Genomic DNA, 20,772 nt, shown 5'->3' with positions numbered 1-20,772 from the left:
ACCTAAACCTTTTTTCACTGGACAGTACAAACCAGACATTTTTTTATAAAAAAAAAAAAAATGCAGCTACTAACAGTCTCTGTGGCGCAATTGGTTAGCGCACTCGGCTGTTAACCGAGAGGATGGTGGTTCAAGCCCACCCAGGGACGTTGGATTTAAATGGCAATAAAGCTTGGAGCTGTTTTGCAAATGATAGTATTGGACTTCTAGGCATGTCAAAGGTTGTTGGTTTGAGTCCCACAAGTCTCAGTATTATGCGATGGTGTGTTTTCTAAAATTCCCTATACAAACCTAAACCTTTTTTCACTGGACAGTACAAACCAGACATTTTTTATTTAAAAATAAAAATGCAGCTACTAAGAGTCTCTGTGGCGCAATTGGTTAGCGCGCTCGGCTGTTAACCGAGAGGATGGTGGTTCAAGCCCACCCAGGGACGTTGCATTTAAATATTGTGCATTTAAATGCCAATAAAGCTTGGATCTCTGTGTTGCAAAGGATAGTATTGGACTTCTAGGCATGTCAAAGGTTGTTGATTTGAGTCCCACAAGTCTCAGTATTGTGCGTTGGTGTGTTTTCTAAAATTCCCTATACAATCCAAAACCTTTTTTCACTGGACAGTACAAACCAGACATTTTTTATTTAAAAATAAAAATGCAGCTACTAACAGTCTCTGTGGCGCAATTGGTTAGCGCGCTCAGCTGTTAACCGAGAGGATGGTGGTTCAAGCCCACCCAGGGACGTAGCATATAAATATTGTGCATTTAAATGGCATAAAAGCTTGGAGCTCTGTGTTGCAAAGGATAGTATTGGACTTCTAGGCATGTCAAAGGTTTTTGGTTTGAGTCCAATAAGTCTCAGTATTGTGCATTGGTGTGTTTTCTAAAATTCCCTATACAAACCTAAACCTTTTCTCACTGGACAGTACAAACCAGACATTTTTTATATAAAAAAAAATGCAGCTACTAACAGTCTCTGTGGCGCAATTGGTTAGCGCGCTCGGCTGTTAACCGAGAGGATGGTGGTTCAAGCCCACCCAGGGACGTTGCATTTAAATATTGTGCATTTAAATGGCATTAAAGCTTGGAGCTGTTTTGCAAAGGATAGTATTGGACTTCTAGGCATGTCAAAGGTTGTTGGTTTGAGTCCCACAAGTCTCAGTATTGTGCGTTGGTGTGTTTTCTAAAATTCCCTATACAAACCTAAACCTTTTTTCACTGGACAGTACAAACCAGACATTTTTTATTTAAAAATAAAAATGCAGCTACTAACAGTCTCTGTGGCGCAATTGGTTAGCGCGCTCGGCTGTTAACCGAGAGGATGGTGGTTCAAGCCCACCCAGGGACGTAGCATATAAATATTGTGCATTTAAATGGCATAAAAGCTTGGAGCTCTGTGTTGCAAAGGATAGTATTGGACTTCTAGGCATGTCAAAGGTTTTTGGTTTGAGTCCAATAAGTCTCAGTATTGTGCATTGGTGTTTTTTCTAAAATTCCCTATACAAACCTAAACCTTTTCTCACTGGACAGTACAAACCAGACATTTTTTATATAAAAATAAAAATGCAGCTACTAACAGTCTCTGTGGCGCAATTGGTTAGCGCGCTCGGCTGTTAACCGAGAGGATGGTGGTTCAAGCCCACCCAGGGACGTTGCATTTAAATATTGTGCATTTAAATGGCATTAAAGCTTGGAGCTCTGTGTTGCAAAGGATAGTATTGGACTTCTAGGCATGTCAAAGGTTGTTGGTTTGAGACCCACAAGTCTCAGTATTGTGCGTTTGGTGTGTTTTCTAAAATTCCCTATACAAACCTAAACCTTTTTTCACTGGACAGTACAAACCAGACATTTTTTATTTAAAAATAAAAATGCAGCTAATAACAGTCTCTGTGGCGCAATTGGTTAGTGCGCTCGGCTGTTAACCGAGAGGATGGTGGTTCAAGCCCACCCAGGGATGTTGCATTTAATTATTGTGCATTTAAATGGCATTAAAGCTTGGAGCTCTGTGTTGCAAAGGATAGTATTGGACTTCTAGGCATGTCAAAGGTTGTTGGTTTGAGTCCAATAAGTCTCAGTATTGTGCGTTGGTGTATTTTCTAAAATTCCCTATACAAACCTAAACCTTTTTCACTGGACAGTACAAACCAGACATTTTTTATTTAAAAATAAAAATGCAGCTACTAACAGTCTCTGTGGCGCAATTGGTTAGCGCGCTCGGCTGTTAACCGAGAGGATGGTGGTTCAAGCCCACCCAGGGACGTAGCATATAAATATTGTGCATTTAAATGGCATTAAAGCTTGGAGCTCTGTGTTGCAAAGGATAGTATTGGACTTCTAGGCATGTCAAAGGTTTTTGGTTTGAGTCCAATAAGTCTCAGTATTGTGCATTGGTGTGTTTTCTAAAATTCCCTATACAAACCTAAACCTTTTCTCACTGGACAGTACAAACCAGACATTTTTTATATAAAAATAAAAATGCAGCTACTAACAGTCTCTGTGGCGCAATTGGTTAGCGCGCTCGGCTGTTAACCGAGAGGATGGTGGTTCAAGCCCACCCAGGGACGTAGCATATAAATATTGTGCATTTAAATGGCATTAAAGCTTGGAGCTCTGTGTTGCAAAGGATATTATTGGACTTCTAGGCATGTCAAAGGTTTTTGGTTTGAGTCCAATAAGTCTCAGTATTGTGCATTGGTGTGTTTTCTAAAATTCCCTATACAAACCTAAACCTTTTCTCACTGGACAGTACAAACCAGACATTTTTTATATAAAAATAAAAATGCAGCTACTAACAGTCTCTGTGGCGCAATTGGTTAGCGCGCTCGGCTGTTAACTGAGAGGATGGTGGTTCAAGCCCACCCAGGGACGTTGCATTTAAATATTGTGCATTTAAATGGCATTAAAGCTTGGATCTCTGTGTTGCAAAGGATAGTATTGGACTTCTAGGCATGTCAAAGTTTGTTGGTTTGAGACCCACAAGTCTCAGTATTGTGCGTTGGTGTGTTTTCTAAAATCCCCTATACAAACCTAAACCTTTTTTCACTGGAAAGTACAAACCAGACATTTTTTATTTAAAAATAAAAATGCAGCTATTAACAGTCTCTGTGGCGCAATTGTTTAGCGCGCTCGGCTGTTAACCGAGAGGATGGTGGTTCAAGCCCACCCAGGGACGTTGCTTTTAAATATTGTGCATTTAAATGGCATTAAAGATTAAAGCTTGGAGCTCTGTGCTGCAAAGGATAGTATTGGACTTATATGCATGTCAAAGGTTGTTGGTTTGAGTCCCACAAGTCTCAGTATTGTGCGTTGGTGTGTTTTCTAAAATTCCCTATACAAACCTAAACCTTTTTTCACTGGACAGTACAAACCAGACATTTTTTATTTAAAAAAGAAAATGCAGCTAATAACAGTCTCTGTGGCGCAATTGGTTAGTGCGCTCGGCTGTTAACCGAGAGGATGGTGGTTCAAGCCCACCCAGGGACGTTGCATTTAATTATTGTGCATTTAAATGGCATTAAAGCTTGGAGCTCTGTGTTGCAAAGGATAGTATTGGACTTCTAGGCATGTCAAAGGTTGTTTGTTTGAGTCCCACAAGTCTCAGTATTGTGCGTTGGTGTGTTTTCAAAAATTCCCTATACAAACCTAAACCTTTTTTCACTGGACAGTACAAACCAGACATTTTTTATTTAAAAATAAAAATGCAGCTACTAACAGTCTCTGTGGCGCAATTGGTTAGCGCGCTCGGCTGTTAACCGAGAGGATGGTGGTTCAAGCCCACCCAGGGACGTAGCATATAAATATTGTGCATTTAAATGGCATTAAAGCTTGGAGCTCTGTGTTGCAAAGGATAGTATTGGACTTCTAGGCATGTCAAAGGTTTTTGGTTTGAGTCCAATAAGTCTCAGTATTGTGCATTGGTGTGTTTTCTAAAATTCCCTATACAAACCTAAACCTTTTCTCACTGGACAGTACAAACCAGACATTTTTTATATAAAAATAAAAATGCAGCTACTAACAGTCTCTGTGGCGCAATTGGTTAGCGCGCTCGGCTGTTAACCGAGAGGATGGTGGTTCAAGCCCACCCAGGGACGTTGCATTTAAATATTGTGCATTTAAATGGCATTAAAGCTTGGATCTCTGTGTTGCAAAGGATAGTATTGGACTTCTAGGCATGTCAAAGTTTGTTGGTTTGAGACCCACAAGTCTCAGTATTGTGCGTTGGTGTGTTTTCTAAAATTCCCTATACAAACCTAAACCTTTTTTCACTGGACAGTACAAACCAGACATTTTTTATTTAAAAATAAAAATGCAGCTACTAACAGTCTCTGTGGCGCAATTGGTTAGCGCGCTCGGCTGTTAACCGAGAGGATGGTGGTTCAAGCCCACCCAGGGACGTTGAGTTTAAATATTGTGCATTTAAATGGCATTAAAGCTTGGAGCTCTGTGTTGCAAAGGATAGTATTGGACTTCTAGGCATGTCAAAGGTTGTTGGTTTGAGTCCCACAAGTCTCAGTATTGTGCGTTGGTGTGTTTTTTCAAAAATTCCCTATACAAACCTAAACCTTTTTTCATTGGACAGTACAAACCAGACATTTTTTATTTAAAAATAAAAATGCAGCTATTAACAGTCTCTGTGGCGCAATTGTTTAGCGCGCTCGGCTGTTAACCGAGAGGATGGTGGTTCAAGCCCACCCAGGGACGTTGCTTTTAAATATTGTGCATTTAAATGGCATTAAAGATTAAAGCTTGGGCCCAGGCGGTGGCGTAACCGTCTGGGCACCCGACTGGTAATCCAGTCGCAGTGTGCCGCGGGTTCGACTCCCGAGCCCGACACGGCCTTTACTGCATGTCTTCCCCCATCTCTCTCCCGTTTCCTGTCAGCCTACTGTCTGTCCCTTCAAAAAACCAATAAAAGGTGTAAGCCGCAAAAAAATATCTTAAAAAAAAAAAAAAAGATTAAAGCTTGGAGCTCTGTGCTGCAAAGGATAGTATTGGACTTATATGCATGTCAAAGGTTGTTGGTTTGAGTCCCACAAGTCTCAGTATTGTGCGTTGGTGTGTTTTCTAAAATTCCCTATACAAACCTAAACCTTTTTTCACTGGACAGTACAAACCAGACATTTTTTATTTAAAAATAAAAATGCAGCTAATAACAGTCTCTGTGGCGCAATTGGTTAGTGTGCTCGGCTGTTAACCGAGAGGATGGTGGTTCAAGCCCACCCAGGGACGTTGCATTTAATTATTGTGCATTTAAATGGCATTAAAGCTTGGAGCTCTGTGTTGCAAAGGATAGTATTGGACTTCTAGGCATGTCAAAGGTTGTTGGTTTGAGTCCAATAAGTCTCAGTATTGTGCGTTGGTGTATTTTCTAAAATTCCCTATACAAACCTAAACCTTTTTCACTGGACAGTACAAACCAGACATTTTTTTTTTTTAAATAAAAATGCAGCTACTAACAGTCTCTGTGGCGCAATTGGTTAGCGCGCTCGGCTGTTAACCGAGAGGATGGTGGTTCAAGCCCACCCAGGGACGTTGCATTTAAATATTGTGCATTTAAATGGCATTAAAGCTTGGATCTCTGTGTTGCAAAGGATAGTATTGGACTTCTAGGCATGTCAAAGTTTGTTGGTTTGAGACCCACAAGTCTCAGTATTGTGCGTTGGTGTGTTTTCTAAAATTCCCTATACAAACCTAAACCTTTTTTCACTGGAAAGTACAAACCAGACATTTTTTATTAAAAAAAAAAAATGCAGCTATTAACAGTCTCTGTGGCGCAATTGTTTAGCGCGCTCGGCTGTTAACCGAGAGGATGGTGGTTCAAGCCCACCCAGGGACGTTGCTTTTAAATATTGTGCATTTAAATGGCATTAAAGATTAAAGCTTGGAGCTCTGTGCTGCAAAGGATAGTATTGGACTTATATGCATGTCAAAGGTTGTTGGTTTGAGTCCCACAAGTCTCAGTATTGTGCGTTGGTGTGTTTTCTAAAATTCCCTATACAAACCTAAACCTTTTTTCACTGGACAGTACAAACCAGACATTTTTTATTTAAAAATAAAAATGCAGCTACTAACAGTCTCTGTGGCGCAATTGGTTAGTGCGCTCGGCTGTTAACCGAGAGGATGGTGGTTCAAGCCCACCCAGGGACGTTGCATTTAATTATTGTGCATTTAAATGGCATTAAAGCTTGGAGCTCTGTGTTGCAAAGGATAGTATTGGACTTCTAGGCATGTCAAAGGTTGTTTGTTTGAGTCCCACAAGTCTCAGTATTGTGCGTTGGTGTGTTTTCAAAAATTCCCTATACAAACCTAAACCTTTTTTCACTGGACAGTACAAACCAGACATTTTTTATTTAAAAATAAAAATGCAGCTACTAACAGTCTCTGTGGCGCAATTGGTTAGCGCGCTCGGCTGTTAACCGAGAGGATGGTGGTTCAAGCCCACCCAGGGACGTAGCATATAAATATTGTGCATTTAAATGGCATTAAAGCTTGGAGCTCTGTGTTGCAAAGGATAGTATTGGACTTCTAGGCATGTCAAAGGTTTTTGGTTTGAGTCCAATAAGTCTCAGTATTGTGCATTGGTGTGTTTTCTAAAATTCCCTATACAAACCTAAACCTTTTCTCACTGGACAGTACAAACCAGACATTTTTTATATAAAAATAAAAATGCAGCTACTAACAGTCTCTGTGGCGCAATTGGTTAGCGCGCTCGGCTGTTAACCGAGAGGATGGTGGTTCAAGTCCACCCAGGGACGTTGCATTTAAATATTGTGCATTTAAATGGCATTAAAGCTTGGATCTCTGTGTTGCAAAGGATAGTATTGGACTTCTAGGCATGTCAAAGTTTGTTGGTTTGAGACCCACAAGTCTCAGTATTGTGCGTTGGTGTGTTTTCTAAAATTCCCTATACAAACCTAAACCTTTTTTCACTGGACAGTACAAACCAGACATTTTTTATTTAAAAATAAAAATGCAGCTACTAACAGTCTCTGTGGCGCAATTGGTTAGCGCGCTCGGCTGTTAACCGAGAGGATGGTGGTTCAAGCCCACCCAGGGACGTTGAGTTTAAATATTGTGCATTTAAATGGCATTAAAGCTTGGAGCTCTGTGTTGCAAAGGATAGTATTGGACTTCTAGGCATGTCAAAGGTTGTTGGTTTGAGTCCCACAAGTCTCAGTATTGTGCGTTGGTGTGTTTTCTAAAATTCCCTATACAAACCTAAACCTTTTTTCATTGGACAGTACAAACCAGACATTTTTTATTTAAAAATAAAAATGCAGCTACTAACAGTCTCTGTGGCGCAATTGGTTAGCGCGCTCGGCTGTTAACCGAGAGGATGGTTGTTCAAGCCCACCCAGGGACGTTGCATTTAAATATTGTGCATTTAAATGGCATTAAAGATTAAAGCTTGGAGCTCTGTGTTGCAAAGGATAGTATTGGACTTCTAGGCATGTCAAAGGTTGTTGGTTTGAGAAACACAAGTCTCAGTATTGTGCGTTGGTGTGTTTTCTAAAATTCCCTATACAAACCTAAACCTTTTTTCACTGGACAGTACAAACCAGACATTTTTTATTTAAAAAAAAAATGCAGCTATTAACAGTCTCTGTGGCGCAATTGGTTAGCGCGCTCGGCTGTTAACCGAGAGGATGGTGGTTCAAGCCCACCCAGGGACGTAGCATATACATTTTGTGCATTTAAATGGCATAAAAGCTTGGAGCTCTGTGTTGCAAAGGATAGTATTGGACTTCTAGGCATGTCAAAGGTTGTTGGTTTGAGTCCAATAAGTCTCAGTATTGTGCATTGGTGTGTTTTCTAAAATTCCCTATACAATCCTAAACCTTTTCTCACTGGACAGTACAAACCAGACATTTTTTATATAAAAAAAAAAATGCAGCTACTAACAGTCTCTGTGGCGCAATTGGTTAGCGCGCTCGGCTGTTAACCGAGAGGATGGTGGTTCAAGCCCACCCAGGGACGTTGCATTTAAATATTGTGCATTTAAATGGCATTAAAGATTAAAGCTTGGAGCTCTGTGTTGCAAAGGATAGTATTGGACTTCTAGGCATGTCAAAGGTTGTTGGTTTGAGACCCACAAGTCTCAGTATTGTGCGTTGGTGTGTTTTCTAAAATTCCCTATACAAACCTAAACCTTTTTTCACTGGACAGTACAAACCAGACATTTTTTATTAAAAAAAAAAATGCAGCTATTAACAGTCTCTGTGGCGCAATTGGTTAGCGCGCTCGGCTGTTAACCGAGAGGATGGTGGTTCAAGCCCACCCAGGGACGTAGCATATAAATATTGTGCATTTAAATGGCATAAAAGCTTGGAGCTCTGTGTTGCAAAGGATAGTATTGGACTTCTAGGCATGTCAAAGGTTGTTGGTTTGAGTCCAATAAGTCTCAGTATTGTGCATTGGTGTGTTTTCTAAAATTCCCTATACAATCCTAAACCTTTTCTCACTGGACAGTACAAACCAGACATTTTTTATATAAAAATAAAAATGCAGCTACTAACAGTCTCTGTGGCGCAATTGGTTAGTGCGCTCGGCTATTAACCGAGAGGATGGTGGTTCAAGCCCACCCAGGGACGTTGCATTTAAATATTGTGCATTTAAATGGCATTAAAGATTAAAGCTTGGAGCTCTGTGTTGCAAAGGATAGTATTGGACTTCTAGGCATGTCAAAGGTTGTTGGTTTGAGACCCACAAGTCTCAGTATTGTGCGTTGGTGTGTTTTCTAAAATTCCCTATACAAACCTAAACCTTTTTTCACTGGACAGTACAAACCAGACATTTTTTATTTAAAAATAAAAATGCAGCTATTAACAGTCTCTGTGGCGCAATTGGTTAGCGCGCTCGGCTGTTAACCGAGAGGATGGTGGTTCAAGCCCACCCAGGGATGTAGCATATAAATATTGTGCATTTAAATGGCATAAAAGCTTGGAGCTCTGTGTTGCAAAGGATAGTATTGGACTTCTAGGCATGTCAAAGGTTGTTGGTTTGAGTCCAATAAGTCTCAGTATTGTGCATTGGTGTGTTTTCTAAAATTCCCTATACAAACCTAAACCTTTTCTCACTGGACAGTACAAACCAGACATTTTTTATATAAAAATAAAAATGCAGCTACTAACAGTCTCTGTGGCGCAATTGGTTAGCGCGCTCGGCTGTTAACCGAGAGGATGGTGGTTCAAGCCCACCCAGGGACGTTGCATTTAAATATTGTGCATTTAAATGGCATTAAAGATTAAGGCTTCATCCACACCTACATAAACGTAGCGTTTTCGTTTTCGTTTTCATTTTCGTTTTTTTAAATCTCTCTGTCCATACGACACGTTTTTTTAAATCTCTCTGTCCATATGACCAATGGCAAGACCCATGCAAAACTCCGTTTACATTGTCCACACAGGGAACACACAGGCGGAGTTTTAAAGAAATACACTGTGGCAGGAGTTTTCCAAAAGATGCGTTTATATGGACCAAAAACGCGTTTGCGTGTGGGCGACCCCCCCCAAAACGCATATAAAAACCTACGTTTATCCGTTTACCCGGATACGTGTGGACAAGGCCTAAAGCTTGGAGCTCTGTGTTGCAAAGGATAGTATTGGACTTCTAGGCATGTCAAAGGTTGTTGGTTTGAGTCCAATAAGTCTCAGTATTGTGCGTTGGTGTGTTTTCTAAAATTCCCTATACAAACCTAAAGCTTTTTTCACTGGATAGTACAAACCAGACATTTTTTTTTTCTTATTTTTGTTTTAGATTTTTTTTTTTTGCGGCTTACGCCTTTTATTGATTTTTTAAGGGACAGATAGTAGGCTGACAGGAAACGGGAGAGAGATGGGGGGATGACATGCGGTAAAGGCCGTGTCGGGTTCGGGAGTCGAACCCGCGGCACACCGCGACTGGATCACCAGTCCGGTGCCCAGACCGTTACGCTACGGCCTGGGCCAAACCAGACATTTTTAATATAAAAATAAAAATGCAGCTACTAACAGTCTCTGTGGCGCAATTGGTTAGAGCGCTCGGCTATTAACCGAGAGGATGGTGGTTCAAGCCCACCCAGGGACGTTGAGTTTAAATATTGTGCATTTAAATGGCATTAAAGCTTGGAGCTCTGTGTTGCAAAGGATAGTATTGGACTTCTAGGCATGTCAAAGGTTGTTGGTTTGAGTCCCACAAGTCTCAGTATTGTGCGTTGGTGTATTTTCTAAAATTCCCTAATAATAATAATAATAATAATAAACTTTATTTGTATAGCACTTTTCATACATAGAATGCAGCTCAAAGTGCTTCACAGGGCAGGACACAAAAATAAAATACAATAAAACACAAGTAGTTAAAATGATAGAACAATAGCAGAGAACAAAACCGAATATAAGAACATAAAATAAATAAAAACACATAAAAAAAATAAAAAAATAAAACTCAACTAAAAGCAAGGGTGAAGAGGTGAGTCTTGAGTTGAGATTTAAAAATGTCTACAGAGGGTGCGTGTCTGAGCTCGAATGGAAGTTTATTCCAGGCTGTTGGGCCATAGAAGCAAAAAGCTGCCTCACCGTACTTTTTTGTGCACATTCTTTTAGGCACTTCAAGTAGGCCAGCGTTGGAGGACCTGAGGGGGCGGCTAGGGACATATCTAGGTAGGCAGTCACGGAGGTACGGAGGTGCGAGACCATTGAGAGCTTTATAGACAAGTAACAGAATTTTAAAGTCAATCCTGAAAACAACCGGAAGCCAGTGCAGTGATGCCAAAACTGGAGTAATATGTTCTCTCATCTTAGTTCTAGTTAAAACTCTAGCTGCTGCATTTTGGACAAGTTGTAATCTGTCAGTCGTTTTCTTAGGGAGTCCTGAAAAGAGTGCATTGCAGTAGTCAAGCCGAGAAAAAACAAAGGCGTGGATTAGCGTTTTTGCATCGTCCAAGGACAAATAGGATCTGATCCGTGCAATATTTAATATTTAATGTGTGAATTAAAATTCAATTCAGAATCAATAATAACCCCCAGGTTCTTTACTGTACTGTTACTTTCTACAGTCAGGTTGCCAAGTCTGCTAATTATTGATTCTTTTTGCTCGCTAGAACCGATTATGAGAACTTCTGTCTTATCCTCATTTAGTTTGAGAAAGTTCTCACTCATCCAACATTTTATGCTAGACAGACAGGTCAACAGCGGGTCTAAAGCACAGGGATCGTCTGGGGCCACAGAAAGATATAGTTGGGTATCATCAGCATAGAAATGAAAATTGACTCCGTGATTGGTAATGAGTTCACCCAATGGCAGAATGTACAAGGAGAACAGCAGAGGACCAAGAATCGAGCCTTGTGGGACACCAGAACTGATGTCGTGTTTGTCTGAGTCAAACTCGGCTAGATTGACAAAGTAACTTCTGTTTGAAAGGTAGGAGGAGAACCAGGACAGGGCCGTACCAGACAGGCCTATCCAGTGCTCCAGACGCTGTATTAAAATTGAATGATCAATCGTGTCAAATGCAGCCGTTAAATCTAGCAGTAGGAGAACGGATACATGTTTCTTGTCAGCAGACACCCTAAGATCATTCATTACTTTTACAATAATAATAATAATAATAATAATAATAACTAGTATTATTATTATTATTATTATTATTACTTTTACAAGGGCAGTTTCTGTGCTATGATTTTTCCTAAAGCCAGATTGGAATTTGTTGTGCACATCATTGCTCTGTAGAAATACATCCAATTGATGAGAGATGCATTTCTCCAAAACCTTGCCCAGAAAGGGCAGATTCGAAATGGGTCGATAGTTACCCAAAACAGAGGGATCCAGATTATGTTTCTTTAGTAGGGGCCTGACTACGGCCGTCTTTAGTGAGTCTGGGAAGACGCCTGTCTGTAGAGAGCTGTTTACAATTTTTAGGATATCTCCAATCACACTGTCTAAGACCTCTTTGAGAAAGGTGGTGGGAATTGTATCCAATGAACAGGAGGAAGATGTCATCTGTGATATGGTTTTGCGGAGTTCGTCTTCATCAATTGCGCAAAACGATAATAGGCTCCCCCTGGAGAGATCTACCCTGGGACCGTTAGCTGCTGTTTGAAGGTTTGCACTAGCAACAGCACCATTCAAAATATCAGCTCTAATGTTAAAGATTTTGTTATCAAAAAAGCATGCAAACTCATCACACTTAGCTTTAGAGGCCGGGAATGACTGCTTGTAGGACTGGGGGGGGTTTAAAAGTCGATCAATGGTAGAGAATAGGACTCTGGCATTTGTCTTGTTCTCGTTAATAATGCCAGAGAAATATGCCTGCCTTGCTAGACGCAGGGCTTTGTTATAGGCGACTGTTGACTTTTTAAGAATCTCTAGGTGGGTGGTGAGTTTATTTTTTCTCCAAGCTCGCTCAGCTCTACGACATTCTTGCTTCAGTGAGCGTGTATGCTCATTTAACCAGGGCGTTACTCTGGTGTTATGTTTCTTTTTTGTTTTCAAAGGAGCCACTATATCAAGAGCTGACTCTAGTTTAAGATTAAAAATTTGAACCAGATCATTTACTGGGGGAGTATCGGGCAGGGGGGGGCCCAGATGACGAGGGAACTCGTCAGCTGCAGAAGAGCTAAAAAAGCGCTTTGTTATGGTATATTCTGTGATGTTTTCCTCTAGATCAGAGGCAGTCATATTAAAACACAGCAAATAGTGGTCTGATAGCTCAGGCCTTTCAATAGTCCTTTCCACAGTGATGTTCACCCCTCTAGAAATCACCAGGTCCAGAGTGTGCCCATGTTTATGTGTAGGCCCAACAACATGTTGGATAAACTCAAAGGAATGTAATAACTCTAAGAAACCCATAGCCACAGCATCTGTAGCATCATCCAGGTGCAGATTAAGATCACCTGTGATAAGAGTTCTGTCATAGTTAGTGGAGCAGATAGATAAAAGTTCTGATATTTCTGTTAGAAATATTGCTTTACTGCATTTTGGCGGGCGATAAATGCTAATCATTGGCATGGAGGATTTACCAAGTAATATAGTGGCCTGGTATTCAAAGGATGTAAAGCTACCCAGGGTCAGAGCCTTGAATTTTAATGTGTCTGAAAAAATTATTGCCAGTCCACCTCCTTTCTTAGCCTCGCGAACAGAGTGAATGAAACTGTAGTTTGGGGGACAGGCTGGCGCTAGGAGAAAAGCTCCATCCGAGCCAAGCCATGACTCTGTTAGAAAGATTATATCTAGCTTCTCTTTACAGATTATATCATTTACGGAGGAGGATTTATTTGTTAGTGACCTGATGTTAAACAAGGCAAGGTTAAGCTTGTTATCACATTTAGTGGGAGGAGTCTTGGGTCTACAGGGAACAGTGATAAAGTTGTTACTGTTAATTGATGGGGTGCGTGTAGACAATGCATTTGTCATCCCTGTCTCTAAAGTAGCTGTATTGGTTCTGTTAGTAATCCAGACAGGTATATGCTGCGGTGCCACAGTAGTAGGGACAGATGTTACTAATGTTGAGCACAGTGTCATGTCACCGTCAGGCCACAGGGTGGCAGGCACGGCCCAAGAAAGGCTCGAATGACCGGAAGTCATGTTTCCGTCTGACCAGTTTGTGTGTGGGACCCAAAGTCAGGCATGGAAATATAGGGTGCGCTGCAGATGGAAAGATAGTGAGTGGTTTCCAAGTGTGCTCGGATGCAAGCCATCGCGGCTGTAAAATGCATGACGAGACCAAAATAAGTGAAAGTTGTGGATGTATGTTATGTTGCACGAGGAGCAGACAGCCTGAAGCCAGTAGTGCAAGTCCAGCAGCCTACTGAAGCGGCTCTCCCCAGCGCGCAGCGGTGGAATTGGACCCGAAATAAAGATTTGTTTACCACAGCTGAGTAGGAGGTCGAGAATGGATTTAAAGTTTTTACGCGTCTCGACGGACGGTCTGTCATTAACGCCGACATGAAGGACAATCTTGGTGATGGACGGTGGGATGGATGCCAAAATAGTGGGGAGTTGATTGACGAAGAATGTAGTATTGGCACCGGGATAACAGTAAATTAATCCATTTGTGATTCGGATATTTCGGGTCATCGAATCTCCAATAACCAGCACCGTGGGGGGAGGAGGAGATCCCGGGTGTCGGAGACTGGATCGCCCGGAGAGACCGGGTCTGGGGGTCTTGTGTGTAGGCAGCGTGGCTTTGGATGGGGGCTGCTTATGTTTATCCCTAGTAGTGCTCGCAGGGGTGGGCTGAGATGAAGCCTGCAGCAATGGGTCAATACTGGATGGAGGCACAGGGGCAGCATGGACAGTGGCAAAATGGACAATAGCAGGGCGGGTAACAGTGCGTCCGCGGCGGTCAGGGACTACCCCCTCCACCTCGTTATGAGGTGAGGGATCAACATCCCCAACAGGTCGGTAGCACGTAGTGCGTCCGCGGTGGTCAGGGACTACCACCTCCACCTCACTGTGAAGTGAGGGGTCACCATCCCCAACTGTTTTGGAGCGAGTACCCGGGCCCTTGCTGACGCCGGAGGCTGCCACCTCGCTGTAGGAGAGCGATGGATCGATCTCTCTCGGTAGAGCGGGTGGAGAAGCAGCTCTACCCCGGCGCCTTGTCCTCTTTGCCCTGGGGGTGGACTGGCGGTCCTCTAGGAGAGAGCCCAGTAGCTCGAAGCTGTTGTGCAGTGGAATTGGTGGTGAGACCGCTCGCGAGGTGTTTCTGCATCGCTTGCGCGTTCGGGCGGATGGAATCCAGGCATCCGATGGAGCCGTAACGGCGGTGGCACAAGCAGACTGTTTGGCATCGAGGGTAGGCCAATCCTCCACCGTGATAATCCCAGCGGCTCCGGGCAGCAGATCCACGACCGGCCTGCCCACGGGTTGACAGCCAGACATGGAGTGCTCCTGGATAGTAGAGGCCAGGCCTGAAGCGGCGGCAGCCAGGGAATCCAGGAAATCCTCGTCCTCTCTTATCTGGCGGAGGAGCGAGATACATACCTCTAACTCTTGGATTTTCTGCCCCCGACGGAGACAGCTTACACAGTCGGGAGAAGAGGTGAGTGATGGCATGATAGCCACCGATATGTTGACAGCAGCGGTAGCGGCGTCGCAGTTTGAGGTGATTACGGGTGATTAAAAAGTCTGATTGTTGAAATAGTTCACTATGTTGAAAACGGATAGCTACATCAACCGTATTTCAAGAGAAAGCAGTTTAGACCGCACCTTAAAGTATAAAAAAATAGGTTTTAAGCTTGACAACTGTCGGAGCTGTCACAAACGCTGTCACACGCCAGCGCATGCGCATGTGTGAGGCAGCTGGCGCACCAGACGGGACTCAACAGAGAAACAGATACGTAGCGTCAGTCCGTCAGTCCGTTGCAAACCTAAACCTTTTTTCACTGGACAGTACAAACCAGACATTTTTTATATAAAAATAAAAATGCAGCTACTAACAGTCTCTGTGGCGCAATTGGTTAGCGCCCTCGGCTGTTAACCGAGAGGATGGTGGTTCAAGCCCACCCAGGGACGTTGAGTTTAAATATTGTGCATTTAAATGGCATTAAAGCTTGGAGCTCTGTGTTGCAAAGGATAGTATTGGACTTCTAGGCATGTCAAAGGTTGTTGGTTTGAGTCCCACAAGTCTCAGTATTGTGCGTTGGTGTGTTTTCAAAAATTCCCTATACAAACCCAAACCTTTTTTCACTGGACAGTACAAACCAGACATTTTTTATTTAAAAATAAAAATGCAGCTACTAACAGTCTCTGTGGCGCAATTCTTTTGCGCGCTCGGCTGTTAACCGAGAGGATGGTGGTTCAAGCCCACCCAGGGACGTTGCATTTAAATGGCAATAAAGCTTGGAGCTGTTTTGCAAAGGATAGTATTGGACTTCTAGGCATGTCAAAGGTTGTTGGTTTGAGTCCCACAAGTCTCAGTATTGTGCGTTGGTGTGTTTTCTAAAATTCCCTATACAAACCTAAACCTTTTTTCACTGGACAGTACAAACCAGACATTCTTTATTTAAAAATAAAAATGGAGCTACTAACAGTCTCTGTGGCGCAATTGGTTAGCGCGCTCGGCTGTTAACCGAGAGGATGGTGGTTCAAGCCCACCCAGGGACGTTGCATTTAAATATTGTGCATTTAAATGGCAATAAAGCTTGGATCTCTGTGTTGCAAAGGATAGAATTGGACTTCTAGGCATGTCAAAGGTTGTTGCTTTGAGTCCCACAAGTCTCAGTATTGTGCGTTGGTGTGTTTTCTAAAATTCCCTATACAATCCTAAACCTTTTCTCACTGGACAGTACAAACCAGACATTTTTTATTTAAAAATAAAAATGCAGCTACTAACAGTCTCTGTGGCGCAATTGGTTAGCGCGCTCGGCTGTTAACCGAGAGGATGGTGGTTCAAGCCCACCCAGGGACGTTGCATTTAAATATTGTGCATTTAAATGGCATTAAAGATTAAAGCTTGGAGCTCTGTGTTGCAAAGGATAGTATTGGACTTCTAGGCATGTCAAAGGTTCTTGGTTTGAGTCCCACAAGTCTCAGTATTGTGCGTTGGTGTGTTTTCTAAAATTCCCTATACTTAAAGAATTATGATTTTTTGAATTTTTGCCTTATAGATATATAAGGTACATATTAAGATTATAAGATACATATTATGCTAATTACTCAAATTGCTCAACATGCCACTTTTAGCAACCAAGCTGAATTTCATCCATTAGGCCTATAGATAACATTTCTATCATAAAGGTTTACATTAATCACCATTTCTGGGTTCATGGAATTTCCAGTAGAGGAAAATGTTACACTAGGAATTCCAATTGTTTCCTGTATGAGCTTTTATCAACACTAACTGACTGAATATAAACACCAAGTACTGATCAGACATGGAGCCTTTTTTACCAGGCAGAGAGTGCCCCCTTCTGGGCAAAGACTAGAAATACACTCACCAGGAAATATTTCTGCCGCAGAAGTCTCTCCTGGAAGCCTGACCCGAAAACAGAGATCTGTCCATCATAGCGTGTGTCCGTCTGCAACAGAGACCATGGACAATGGATGAATCACATCAGAAAACTGAACACATGATATGGCTGTTTTTCACTAAGAAGGGCATCCCAGTATCTTCCATATCCTGAAATCTTCCAGAACCCATAAAAGGACGATTTCAATCATTTTCGGGTAGGCAGTGCCCACACAGCCCTCCTCTGAGACACAGGCAGAGTAAAAGTAAATGGCATTTTATCATGAGGACCAATTATATGAAGATAGGCTGAAAATGTGGTCCTTTAAGTTCTATGATTTCCCTTTTTCTTTTAATGTTTCCATTATTAACAAAATCGGGGATGCTCTTATGTCATAAAACAAACAAAATTGCCATTAATCTACAAGCTCACACTGAACCATGTCACATTGTGAGCTTGTAGATCTTTTATTTTCAATATTTTAGAACAATTCTTCTGAGTTCAACTACAGGGTTTCCGAGAACTCAGGGTTAGTACAAATGACTGAGCAGGGTTCAAATGAGGTTCTGAGAACGGAGCGAAAAGAGGGACCTGTACGTTGTAACTGCTGTGTTACATGTTGGCAAACTGAAACAAAGTAAAACAAATAAGATCAAATGCAACAACAAAGTCTTACTAAAGAACAGCTGCTCCGTGTCAGTTGTTCTTTCATTGCTTCATGGTCTTCAGGGAGGCATTCCAGGGCATCAAAATACAGCCACTGCTGAAGAGGTGTGAACTTCCCACTGCAGGCCTACAGAGACACAACATGGAGACAATATACACCAAATATTATTTACATTATATTCTGAAGAAATGACTGTCACAGATGGTACATGCGCAGAGCAAGTTCAGTTCAGGCAGTTGCTGGTAGCTGATCATTGGTCGGTGTCAGCTCCATGCTTCTATTCTTGTTTCTTATCCAATCACATACTCACTTCAATAATAGAGTTCCCTGTTTAAAATAAAGTTTGCATTATGCTCAAGTCATTACTGCCTGCTGCTTACTAAACTATGCTTACTGCTGTCTCTGTTGCCTCGGGGCGCCGGTGGCTCAGGGGTAGAGTGCCTGGATGGCAACCGTAAGGTTGCCAGTTCGAACCCGGGCTCCCCCAGAGTTACTGCCGAAGTGTCCTTGAGCAAGACACTGAACCCCTAATTGCTCCTGATGTGCTAGTTGGTGCCTTGCATGGTTTCCGCTGCCATCGGTGTATGAATGTGTGTGTGAATGGGTGAATGTAATGCACAATCTCTGTAAAGCGCCTTGGATAAAGGAGCTATATAAATGCACCATTTACCATTTAAATGCACCATTTTTTTCAGTAAGTGGCTGCTCACCCTCCAACACCTGTTGTTTAGTATCCCCTTCCATGTACTATGGGACTCTTTGTAAGGCCCCTATTGGGTAGGGCACATCATGTAGCATGCTATCTCAAGAGTACCTACAAAGCAGATCCATTCATAGTCAAACTAAATGTACTGCTCGCCTCTTTTCATATTTCATATCTTCTACTGGAGACGCCGCTGTCACCAGTGGCTTAGGAATGCAACAGAAACTTTTAATTCAAGGCTCCGTGGGGTGAGTAATTTATAGAAAAAGTCATTTTGGTGTGAACTAAGTACATTATGTACTTATTATTTACTTCAGTTGAGAATAGTATTTTTGGATACTTACATACCGGTACAATATTTCAAAGACAAATATTGCACTTGTGTCTCCAGCACAATTTTACAATGTAGGCATTTAGCAGAGTCACTTTATCCAGAGTGACTTGGAGTAAGCAAGGTAAAAACATACTAGAGACAGTGTGTAGTGCTGCTTCAGTAATCTAGGATCAGAGGTAAAGCATTGGTGGCATTGTGGTGAGCAGAAAAAAACACATCTGTGTCATATCCAACCCCTACCATACTATAAAATCATTGTTGTTGTAACTTTGAGTGTGTTATTGTATCCTCAATTGTATTAACCATTTGTATGCTCTCAGAGGTATGGGGTTTGAGGCCCTAATGCACATTAAACTAAACTGGGGCTTCCTGAAATTGAAAAGGTTTAGAACCACTGCCTTTCGGCTTACCTTCATAACTTCCTGCGCGGCCAGTCCTCCAATGAAGGCATTGACAGGAGCCAGGTCCCCCTGGGATGTGTAGGAGAAGCATCTCACCACATCCTCATCTTCCAACTGTGTCACCATGGACACCAGCAGATCAGCATCGGACTGTTGACAGATGACACAGCAAATAGAAAGATGGTGTATTAGCATAGCCTGGCTATAATAAAGATGGTGTATTGGCATAGCCTGGCTATAATAAAGATGGTGTATTGGCATAGCCTGGCTATAATAAAGATGGTGTACAGTATTGGCATAGCCTGGCTATAATAAAGATGGTGTACAGTATTGGCATAGCCTGGCTATAATAAAGATGGTGTATTGGTATAGCCTGGCTATAATAAAGATGGTGTATTGGTATAGCCTGGCTATAATAAAGATGGTGTACAGTATTGGCATAGCCTGGCTATAATAAAGATGGTGTACAGTATTGGCATAGCCTGGCTATAATAAAGATGGTGTACAGTATTGGTATAGCCTGGCTATAATAAAGATGGTGTACAGTATTGGCATAGCCTGGCTATAATAAAGATGGTGTACAGTATTGGCATAGCCTGGCTATAATAAAGATGGTGTATTGGCATAGCCTGGCTATAATAAAGATGGTGTACAGTATTGGCATAGCCTGGCTATAATAAAGATGGTGTACAGTATTGGCATAGCCTGGCTATAATAAAGATGGTGTACAGTATTGGTATAGCCTGGCTATAATAAAGATGGTGTATTGGCATAGCCTGGCTATAATAAAGATGGTGTACAGTATTGGCATAGCCTGGCTATAATAAAGATGGTGTATTGGCATAGCCTGGCTATAATAAAGATGGTGTACAGTATTGGCATAGCCTGGCTATAATAAAGATGGTGTATTGGCATAGCCTGGCTATAATAAAGATGGTGTACAGTATTGGCATAGCCTGGCTATAATAAAGATGGTGTACAGTATTGGCATAGCCTGGCTATAATAAACATGGTGTACAGTATTGGTATAGCCTGGCTATAATAAAGATGGTGTACAGTATTGGCATAGCCTGGCTATAATAAAGATGGTGTACAGTATTGGCATAGCCTGGCTATAATAAAGATGGTGTATTGGCATAGCCTGGCTATAATAAAGATGGTGTATTGGTATAGCCTGGCTATAATAAAGATGGTGTACAGTATTGGCATAGCCTGGCTATAATAAAGATGGTGTACAGTATTGGCATAGCCTGGCTATAATAAAGATGGTGTATTGGCATAGCCTGGCTATAATAAAGATGGTGTATTGGTATAGCCTGGCTATAATAAAGATGGTGTACAGTATTGGCATAGCCTGGCTATAATAAAGATGGTGTACAGTATTGGCATAGCCTGGCTATAATAAAGATGGTGTATTGGCATAGCCTGGCTATAATAAAGATGGTGTACAGTATTGGCATAGCCTGGCTATAATAAAGATGGTGTACAGTATTGGCATAGCCTGGCTATAATAAAGATGGTGTACAGTATTGGCATAGCCTGGCTATAATAAAGATGGTGTATTGGCATAGCCTGGCTATAATAAAGATGGTGTACAGTATTGGCATAGCCTGGCTATAATAAAGATGGTGTACAGTATTGGCATAGCCTGGCTATAATAAACATGGTGTACAGTATTGGCATAGCCTGGCTATAATAAAGATGGTGTATTGGCATAGCCTGGCTATAATAAAGATGGTGTATT

General features: G+C 41.9%; 1 protein-coding gene across 2 annotated transcripts in view; it reads right to left on the bottom strand.

Moving 5' to 3' along the window:
- Positions 1-20,772, bottom strand: part of uba7 (ubiquitin-like modifier activating enzyme 7) — a 214,018-nt gene that overhangs the window by 184,784 nt on the left and 8,462 nt on the right. For both annotated transcript variants that reach the window (XM_083771745.1, XM_083771746.1), the window contains 3 exons: positions 19,038-19,178; positions 17,600-17,716; positions 16,912-16,992 (listed from right to left, as the gene is read on the bottom strand). In XM_083771745.1, the coding sequence (XP_083627871.1) occupies positions 16,912-16,992; positions 17,600-17,716; positions 19,038-19,178 (339 nt within the window). The remainder of the gene's footprint in view (positions 1-16,911; positions 16,993-17,599; positions 17,717-19,037; positions 19,179-20,772) is intronic.

The sequence above is a fragment of the Protomyctophum parallelum genome, assembly GCF_964188405.1.
Source record: "Protomyctophum parallelum genome assembly, chromosome: 8".
Lineage (NCBI taxonomy): Eukaryota > Metazoa > Chordata > Actinopteri > Myctophiformes > Myctophidae > Protomyctophum > Protomyctophum parallelum.
Note: the sequence above shows the minus strand (reverse complement) of the source record. Positions and strands in the feature narration are given on the sequence as shown.